General features: G+C 42.2%; 1 protein-coding gene across 3 annotated transcripts in view; it reads left to right on the top strand.

Annotated features, from left to right (window-relative positions):
- Window positions 1-203: 203 nt before the first annotated feature.
- The window catches only part of ston2 (stonin 2), a 31676-nt gene continuing 21103 nt past the window's right edge, over window positions 204-10776 (top strand). The window contains exons 1-4 of one of the 3 annotated variants that reach the window (XM_010878600.5): window positions 204-319; window positions 6330-6493; window positions 8371-8520; window positions 9757-9966. In XM_010878600.5, coding sequence (XP_010876902.2) covers window positions 6403-6493; window positions 8371-8520; window positions 9757-9966 — 451 coding nt within the window. In that variant the 5' untranslated portion in view covers window positions 204-319; window positions 6330-6402. Of the gene's footprint in view, window positions 320-514; window positions 606-6329; window positions 6494-8370; window positions 8521-9756; window positions 9967-10776 lie in introns of those variants that run through there. The other 2 variants (XM_034297357.1, XM_010878601.5) reach the window with 2 other exon arrangements.

Genomic DNA, 10776 nt, shown 5'->3' with positions numbered 1-10776 from the left:
ATGTTTACATTGTAATAACTTAGCAGGCGTGAGAAATTGGTAACTGAGAAATCAGTAACTTATTGTTAAATATAGTCATCTCAAAGACATTAAATATAATGAGGAAGTAATGTAATTACTTCCTCTTTGTATGGATCGAAAGTAATTGTTTTGTTACTCAGGTAGATCTTTATTTTTTTACAGTAGCACATTGACCAATCACAAGATGCGAGGGCAGCGCATTGTGCGTGTCTAATCCTGCCGGGTCGACTCGCTCTCTAGTCTTGTCAATGGAACACGGGACGATATACAGCAACGCTCGTAACTCGACATAATATCGGTACGTGACACTGAATTAATTATTTATTGCAATCATATTTAAATGACAGTGTACGAGCTACATTGTTGATACTTCTGTAGTTTAGGAGAGACATTGATTCCTTATGATGTGTTACAATGTTGCCTGCAAGTGCGACAGAGTGAGTCAGGTCGGTCAGTTTAGCAACAGGTTGTTGCAGAGGGACGTGTCTTGTTTCTACAGCCTCAGAAATTGAGTACAGATGGATAATTTGCCCCTAACCTGGTTGGAGATATCGAGAGCAACTTGTTCTATTGGGACTATGGGCGTACGTAGCCTACATTTTTAAAACATTTTTAACTTAAACAATGCTTGCGTGGTTATGTCAATATAAGCTGTGGATAGGCTGGCGTACACATGCAATCGGGTTAAGGCAGCTAAACCCAGAATCATGTTCTAGTCAATGGAATACACTAGACTTACAGTAAGCTACTGTGATATACATTTGTGCTGGTATCATTATCGATGGCTTACACGCCACTGCAGGCTACTCCGTGTCATGTGTCCAAGAATGTGAGGATGACAAAGGAGTAGCAACGATTGGACTGTTAGCAGAAGTGACTGGTAGTCAGGCTGTTATACTTTGCGATATAGTAGACTTCCCTGCCCAAGGCCTTTGTGCCAACACGGGCAGAAAGTAGCCCGAAGCAAGGCAAACAGACAGACTCCCACACAGACGACTGCAGTAGTTCTGTATCAATATTACGTCTGCAGTGTGTTTACATAGTGGAGGGGGGTTGGGTGTATGCCATAACAGAGCTGTAGGATGGGGGCTTCGGTGGGCTGCTGAATGCTGTCTCAACTACATGACAGACTTATTGCTGGAAAGTGTGTGTGTGTTTAGAGGCAACCCGCTACCCCCACATAAACACATGGTTGACTGTGCGTGTCTGGGCACTTGGCCCTGTGTGTGTGGGCTGGGTGCTGAGTCAGTGGTTCGGGTGCGCCCCGGGGTAGAACAATCCAGGCCTGTATTCTGCTCCCTCCTCTATCAGCTCAATCCTATCCACACTTTCACTCTCATCTCTGTCAGCACCTCGCTAGCTTTCCGTTTTACCCCTGAATATGATCTTTCTGATTTATTGAATTGTGGCGAGAGATGGAGGAGTCGTTGTTAGAAGAGCAGTGGATGGGATTTGAACCCACGCTGAAGAGGTTCATATGCCCATGGGGCTGCATCTCAGCAGCTGGACTGTCTTAGACCAGACAAACCTATAAAGTTCCTTAGTGTTTTGGTGTCAAATGAAAGCTAGCAATGTATATTGTCTTGAAAGTTGTGATGTGTAAGAAACTAAACTATGGACATAAAATAGACAAGCTTTTTGAATATATCATTACATATCTGAACATACACACATTAAAATGTTTTTTTATGACACTAGTCATTTGGAAGGTTTCTGCAAGGTCAGCAGAACACATTGTACCTTAAGATGACCAAGCAATGGGTTGAGTTGATGGTATACGGTAGTCAGGGCATACACCCTAATGCTATCTTTTTTCAAATAGGACTAATATTTGACACATCGTATTCAAGATATCAACAATTGCTTGAATATAGTTCTAAAAAATCCAAACACAACCAAAAATAATGTTGTGAAAGGAAGCTTCTAAAACTAAATTGTAAAACATAAGTTATCACATCCTGTACTGTTATTAATGATACAGATATTGCTATGCTAAGATAGAGAAATTATGTAAAACTTGATTCCATGTAATGTGCTTGTTGTACATCAACTTTACATCCACAAGGTTATACACTTTTGTATATTTTTTTTACAAAGTTCTCTCTGTCTCCTTTAAAAGGCCCTAAACTCAAAAGGCTTATTTCATAAGTTTGGCATACATTTCAAAGGAAAAAATATAGAAGTTTTAGGCTTGACATGAAATTAACCATCTCCTTTATATTTCCATTCACCGCTCTTTCCTTTTATACTATTTAAAGAGATAGAAGACCCCAAAATCCCTCCAGTTGTTTATATTGCAGTCAGATTAGTTCAGCATTGCAGGAATTACTTAAATATGTAACTAACTTGTAAACCTTGGTTACGGTAAGCTATTGTTATACCTAAATAACTCACAATTAAGTTCAATATTAACATATGAGAAGTGCCACTTACCTACCATCGGAAACCAGCCACCAAGGGCAGTTATAAACGTATTAATAGTTAAATGATGTGGCTGTTTGCAAGGATGTCGTTGTGGGAGATGGTGGGTGGGTGTTTCTGCAACTGACGTTCAGTCTAAATGCGGGATAGTGTATGAGTTAACGTGTGCGGATCTAAATGCGGGATAGTGTATGAGTTAACGTGTGTGGATCTAAATGCGGTATAGTGTATGAGTTAACGTGTGCAGATCTAAATGCGGGATAGTGTATGCGTTAACGTGTGCGGATCTGAATGTGGTATAGTGTATGAGTTAACGTGTGTGGATCTAAATGTGGGATAGTGTATGAGTTAACGTGTGTGGATCTAAATGTGGGATAGTGTATGAGTTAATGTGTGTGGATCTAAATGCGGTATAGTGTATGAGTTAACGTGTGCGGATCTAAATGCGGTATAGTGTATGAGTTAACGTGTGCGGATCTAAATGTGGGATAGTGTATGAGTTAATGTGTGTGGATCTAAATGTGGTATAGTGTATGAGTTAACGTGTGCGGATCTAAATGCGGTATAGTGTATGAGTTAACGTGTGCGGATCTAAATGTGGGATAGTGTATGAGTTAATGTGTGTGGATCTAAATGTGGTATAGTGTATGAGTTAACGTGTGCAGATCTAAATGTGGGATAGAGTATGAGTTAACGTGTGCGGATCTAAATGCGGGATAGTGTATGAGTTAACGTGTGCGGATCTAAATGCGGGATAGTGTATGAGTTAACGTGTGTGCGGATCTAAATGCGGGATAGTGTATGAGTTAACGTGTGCAGATCTAAATGTGGGATAGTGTATGAGTTAACGTGTACAGATCTAAATGCGGGATAGTGTATGAGTTAACGTGTGCGGATCTAAATGCGATATAGTGTATGAGTTAACGTGTGCGGATCTAAATGTGGGATAGTGTATGAGTTAATGTGTGTGGCTCTAAATGTGGTATAGTGTATGAGTTAACGTGTGTGGATCTAAATGCGGTATAGTGTATGAGGTAACGTGTGCGGATCTAAAGGTGGGATAGTGTATGAGTTAACATGTGTGGATCAAAATACGGTATAGTGTATGAGTTAACATGTGTGGATCTAAATGCGGTATAGTGTATGAGTTAACGTGTGTGGATCTAAATGCGGGATAGTGTATGAGTTAACGTGTGCGGATCTAAATGTGGGATAGTGTATGAGTTAATGTGTGCGGATCTAAATGCGGTATAGTGTATGAGTTAACGTGTGCGGATCTAAATGCGGGATAGAGTATGAGTTAACGTGTGCGGATCTAAATGTGGGATAGTGTATGAGTTAACATGTGCAGATCTAAATGCGGGATAGTGTATGAGTTAACGTGTGTGCGGATCTAAATGCGGGATAGTGTATGAGTTAACGTGTGCAGATCTAAATGTGGGATAGTGTATGAGTTAACGTGTGCAGATCTAAATGCGGGATAGTGTATGAGTTAACGTGTGTACGGATCTAAATGATCTCTTCAGTTGAGTGTGCGTGAAAAACGTCTGTGCTACTGGTTACTTTGATATTACACCTTTTTGTCTTTTGGGAAAACCATGCAAGTATGCGCATAATGTGTTGTGGTGGATAATGTGTTGTGGTGGATAATGTGTTGTGGTGGATAATGTGTTGTGGAGGGTAATGTGTTGTGGAGGGTAATGTGGAACCGGTGTGCTGGGATGCTTGCTATCAGGGCCTAATGAGCTGTCAATCGTCATTAGAGTGATAGAGAGTTAGTTGTCTGAAGAGATATGTGAACGGATCCTTCCAGTTGCCCCATCCAGAGGAAACTGAGCGACAAACAACAGTGTGGAATGATTCAGGAATGTTTATCAGACAGTTTCAGAGGCCTGGAGTGTTTCCTTAAGCTTTTCCTGTTACTCCCTTTTTTGTTTCTCCTCTCACCCTTTCTGTCTATCGCTTCTCTGTTGTCTCTTTCTTTGTCTCTTCTTCACAGTGCAGCATAGAAAAAGCCAATGTGATTGTTCGGAGCTATGTTTTTTCTCTCCCCCTCCTCTCCTGACCTTTTCTGACATTTTCAAGACTTAACTGTGACCTATACAGCGCGGAGTTGATCTGTATCCCATTACACACACTTACTGTCCCATTTCAGGGGTTTGGGTCTTCTATTTCACACCTGACTTGAATTAACTTAGATAAAAATCCATATTGGCTAAGGCTGGAATGTCGTGATAACTAGAATTATGTGCTTATAATGAAAAAAAATTCAAATGATTATCCCATACGCTACTATTATTGTTTTGATGGTTGTAGCCCTGTTGTCCCAAGAACATTTGCACCGGATTAGCAAACCTATTCAATGATACATTCGTCTGGTAGAGGCTGCTAATCATAATGAACGATATCAGCGAAAGGCGGGCGGTAATGTGTCATTGTTGATCGATTCGGGTTAATTGTTCCAGCTCAGTCCCACATGCACGCACCCACACACTGTCACTGTGCCCTGGTATAATATCTTAATACATCAGTCAACTGCTTGTGCCGTGATAAGGGGAAATCTGGGCTTTTAAAGAACAGGAAATGTCCCACTGTCGTTGCTGAAGATTTTCATTTGGGATTCTCAGGAAAACATCCTGTACCACATCACCAGTATTTCCACCAGTAACAGGCGGGTTAGAAGACCGGAGCCCAAGTCCAACCGGGATAGGGATATTTCTGTTTGGTGTTCCCATCACAAAAACTGTGAGAGTGACCCAGTCAATGTGTGTCATGTCTAGTTTGTAAAACCCTTTTCACATTAGCAGTTGTCACGAAGTGCTTATGCTGTACATAGCTTGAGTGAATGCCCTCGGTATTTCGTGACATCAGAAAGTGAATAAGGGAATGGAGGCACGTACACACAAGAACAGGAAACAACCACTTTGGTATTTCGACGACTGTGTCAATTTTGTTATTTAATATCCGGCGTTATAGTCCGCTCAGGGACTGAGGCTGAGAGATCGGGCTTACAGATGGAATCTGTCACACTGACGGCCTCTTCCTGACCTGAATCGCACAAACCCCACCCTATGAGATGGACTCGACACTATGGTCAACCTCTGCTCTAGTCACTGTCTAATGATGTTTTGTTATTAGCATTTTGTCTCCGCTGGTTAGAACGTCATTACTCTACAATAAAATGACAGAGTAAAAATAACATGAACACAAAATGTAAATTCACTTTCTGATTCACACTATCAACGAGAAACTGTCGCTTTGCTGAGAAACAAAACACTCGCACACTGTTTTGGCCTGACCGTTAACTCAGAAGGGATATAACTCACTGACCCGCGTGAAGTGTTTTTCGTTGCTTCCCAACAACAGTGTATTTTTTCCTGATTCTCTTCATACATGTAGCAGGGCCGGACCTACGTAACCGCTCATTCCACTACAATACACACTGAATGAGACGTGGTCTTTAGAGGTCAGTAGCCGCTGGAAGAATCTGTCAGGAAAGTGCATCATGTAATCATGAAGGTTGTGTGTGACAATTAAGATTTTCACCTGATTACTCCATATGTCAGTGTCATTCGTAGCTGTTCATCCAGATAAAGCTATAGTAGTCTAAACATGCTCTTAGTCAGGCCCACATGTTACAGCATGCATACAAAATGGCTGCCCACTCCTTTGATGGCGACATTTGACCAGGGCCTGTGAAGTCAATGCCAAGTTTGGATTGAGTAATAAGTGCCACACCTAAATCAGGCCTGTGTTGAGTGTTTCTTGTTTCACACACACACATTGGTCTTCTGATCAGCTGTTCAAAGGCTGCCAGGTCTCGGTTTCTGTTTGTCCTTCTTCCAAGTTAACTCTCTGCCTCTCTGTCTCCACCTTCACTTCTTCAGGTGCATGGATGCAGGCAGACGTAAGGTGTGAGGACAGGAACTCGTGGAAATTAGTGGAGCGGACACAAACATTATGGCCACCGCCAGCAGATCCGGCTCGGGGAGGGCTGGTTGGGTGGCATTCGCAGAAGAAGCCTTCAGGACGAGCACAGATCATCACGCAGGTACGAGTGACATTGTGAATATGGATTTTATATCCTATGCTGAAGAATTCACATCAGGAGTTTTATTGTTTTTGCAATGGAGTGATTGGTGGTGTTTAAGACATTATTATCCACCAAATTGTTTTCTAATTTTGGGCCGCGAAAGTTCAACCAGTGATGAAATTTGTTGATTTGGCCTGCGGATTCTGCATGTTTTGTAGTAGTTTAATGTGGGCTTTGTATTTGCTGATTGCTTTATCAACACTAGTGGCGGGTAGATATGGTTGCTCTTGTTCAGTAGAACCATTGGACCTGTCTCAACAATGTTCCTATAGGACACAACACTTCTAGATAACCAGTCTGACTAATAGATGACAAATTTTTTCTGGCTTTGTAAAGAGTACAGCCTGACTGGAGCCCTGTTCCCACCTTCGAAGGTAGGCTTTTCAAAATGCGGGTGGTACTAGTTTCGGCAGATTTATAACTAGCTGAGATATTTTCACTGTTTCCTCACTGCAAGAAGACCTGGAGAATTCTTAGAATTTTGGATTTTGTGGTTTGCTTAAAACCAGGAAATGTACATGGCCCTTTTCTTCCTATGAAATGTAGCAAGCACTTTGCATTGTGTGAGGAAATGTTGATGACACATGAAATGTTAATACCATATTAAAAGACAAAGGCCTGTATAGGTAAATGGAGCAGTGAAATATCGCTATAATTTGATCAGTGTATTTTTACAAAAATTACATAGTTAACTTGTAATGTATTGGTTCTTAAAGGCTTTTAATATTTCTAATCTTCACATTCAAATGTCAGACATAAACATAATATCAGTGTGATTGTGCGCTTGCGCGGTTTGGAACAGTTGGGTGTGTTAGTGTTGTTGTACCGTACATCACTCGTTGTCCATCCAGCTCTGGATTCAGAGAGTTTAAGCGAGAAAAAAAACAAGTGTACCTTTTTGTTCAAATATTTGGACACCTGGATGTGAGCTTAATTCCAACCATATTGATTGATAAAGGTAACCCACTTTAAGAAATCACGCCGGAAGGTAGGAAGAAGTCTTAAGACATGACAGACATTTGCCAACACCTGGGTAAAACTCCTGGAACACCAGTCTCTGGACAGATGATTGAAAGGTAGAGTTTGTTTGCTGCAGCACTGCTTTTGAACAGAGGAAACTCATACCGACTGTAAAGCATGTGCCATTATGGTTTGCTGCCTTAGGGTCTGGCCAACTTGCCATCATTGAGTCAACCATTAATTCCATATTGAACCAGAGAATAGTTGAGGAGAATGTGTGGCCATCTGTCCAATGTGGAGCTGAACCAAACCTTGTATAAATGAGTATTGCAACGAGACAATCTAACACACGCAAGCAAGGCTAGAGCAGAATGGCTCAAAATTAAGAAATGTGAGATTATGGAATGGCCGAGTTAAAGCTCAGATCTCAATCCTATTGAAATGCTGAATCGGGACTCGCATGCCCTCGATCATGACACAGCAGTACTGTAAAGGAGCGTGCAGAATTCTTTTCAGCCAATGTATAAGAATGAAAAACTGTTACAAGAAACAGCTACATTGTTATTTCTGCCACAGAGGGCAACAGCCGCTATTGAAGTGATGTATTTATTATTTGAGCACTATGAAATTGCATTTCTGTAAATGTTTTGTTATAAACTGGTTGCTAAGGATAATGGTTCAGTGTTATTTTTTACTTTAGGTTACCTGTATCTGTCAACAGATTTTGAATTAAAGATTACATATACATTTTTCCAAATATGTAAAGGAAAAAAGTGTACTTGCCTTCACACTGGACTATACAGGGCAGAGACGTTTTCATGTTAAATTAATTTCTGTGGATAAATCTTGTGTTTGTGTGTCTGTGACAACATTAGATGTGAATAGCAGCTTGCAGAGGCCTAGCCCCGCCCATAGTGAGAGCTCCTCCAGTGTGGAGCCTTTAGCCCCTCCCCCTCAGCAGAGCGCCTGGGTCCTTTTTGAGGAGAAGCCCTGGCCCTCACCCAATCATCAGTCGCAGGTAAAAGGTAATGACACTTCCACCCCCTAGAATACTGCGAACTATATTCTTACAGAAATCGCATTTATTCAAAGTGCACAGGTTTCGGTCAGAGGCTCCCTCTGCATGATGTTAATTTGGTCACCTCTTCCTCTTATATCTCCTTCTTCTCTTCCTCTCTTCTGTCGTCCCTCTCTCCTCTCCATCTAAGTTTTCTCCTGCATGGCTTTTGGGTCCTCCATCATGGTGCATACTTTCAGGGTTGGTCCTGGTCACCACGTCTTCAACGCTCTCTCTATCCACCTCTCCTCTGTCTTTATCGCCGCCTTGTTTTTCTCCTCTTCTTCCTCCTCTACCCTCTCCTTCTGTTCACCTCTGTCGTCTCATGTGACTAGCACAGAGATAGTCAAGTCAAGGTTTTTGCAGGGTGACACAGGAAGCTAGGTTATGCTGCCCTGCTCCACGGAATTCCCCCGGTAGCGTGTCTCTCTCCCCGCCAGTCTGGTGTGGTGCACTGGCACACAGAACACAGTCAGAACCTCCATGAAAAGATATTTTCCAAATATCTATTTCTAGATTTGTTGAATGTGCTTTTGGGGGCCCCCAACGACGGCTGTGATCAAGACTGGACCGTCCAATTTGGCAGGGGGAACACTTGACGTGTGCTGTTACTAGATAGTTCCGCTTGTCCTACTCACTCCAGTGAAGTGACGTTGATGCAGCCCCTGCACAGGTCCCAGTTAGCTCCCGACCCTGCTCTCCATCTGTCCACTGAAGGACGCTAGGGGAACGGTTGGTTGCCAAGGGACGCAAACCTCATCATTGTGGAATGCACATGCTTTGAAATACTCTTCTGACATTGTGTTGGATGGATTCTAATGCTGACATTGGCTCAGGAAGCCTATATTTAGAGGAACAGTGTGTCTTTGTAAAGAAACAGAAACAAAATAAATAATGTAAAATATGCATTTTCTCTCCTTTGTTTGTTAAAATAAATATACCTGACATGATTCTATATTGTGAAGATACTAGTAGGTAGCTGAGATTACCATTGTATTAAAAACATAATATTATAGGATTAGTAGAAACAGAGAAACACAATGACCTGTCATTAATGATAGAATTGTCATTAACACTGCAGCCAGCGATCAATCACAGTTGAAGGAGGCTCGTTGTGAGCATTGATTTGTGTTGCATGAAAAACAAATAATATCATGAGAGTATGTGTTAACTCTGTCTCTGTGTCTCCATTTATGTTTGTCAGGGACGACCAGACACAGTATGTGTTCCACAGCCAGTTTCTGGAGTGCCGTCCCACCCTCGGAGAGCAGCTGGACCCAATCAGAACCAGGCTCCACCTGGACCACCCAATCAGAGCAGAGCTCTGTGAGCATCGGGGCGTCGTCCAGTGATCTGCCTTCCCTAAACGCGGAGGATAAGCCCAACGAGACATCATCACGGCCTCAGTCACCCAGTGAGTTTTAACCCAAAAAAGTGTTTTCCTGAACCAAAAACCTAACCATGGACCCAACCTTAAACCTAACCCTCAACCTAAAAAAACATCTGTCCCTACAACATCACATTTTCCTTTTTTCCTATCCTTGTGGGGATTTGTGGTCTGTAGAAGTATAGTAAAACAAGGATACGTACTCTGCCAAAAACATTGTTTCTGTGGTTGGTTGTGGGGTGTCGGCTCTGAAAAATGTTAAATGGATACTTCCCCCTCTAAGCCACTCAGGTGTGCTACACAACACTTCACTACAGAAAAGGACTGTGCTCCCAACCTAATGATTAGAACACATGTGCACACACCCTTACAAGACCAGTCACATCTCTAGTCTCTCTCTTGCTCTCTCTTTGCTTGCTTACTTTCAGGCACTCCCTTCAAAAAACAGAGAGGAGGAATGGAGAAAGACTTAAGGAAAGGGGGGAGGAATTGAGAAGGGTTTAGAGTCCAGCTGCTCTCTCCCTGAGGATGTGGCGGAGTCAGGAAAGGGTTTGGTAGAGGATGACTCCAGTTGGGTGGACACATCTCTTCCTATTCATGTTCGTTAGCTTCACAGAGAGATGTCTAGAAAAAGCATGTTTGGGAACCGACACACATTTGAGGAATTGTTTTCTGTGTTTATGGATGTTGTTTTACTGTGTAATGTATCAACAAATTGGACAGGCATTAAGTAGAACTCTTAGACTGACGCACACATTTCCAGCCAGACTGGGATTAGACGGGGCAGAGGCTTGGCAAGTTGGATACTGTTCTTGATGACATCAGTGTCCTCAGAGC

Source organism: Esox lucius, chromosome 15, assembly GCF_011004845.1.
Source record: "Esox lucius isolate fEsoLuc1 chromosome 15, fEsoLuc1.pri, whole genome shotgun sequence".
NCBI lineage: Eukaryota > Metazoa > Chordata > Actinopteri > Esociformes > Esocidae > Esox > Esox lucius.
Note: the sequence above shows the minus strand (reverse complement) of the source record. Positions and strands in the feature narration are given on the sequence as shown.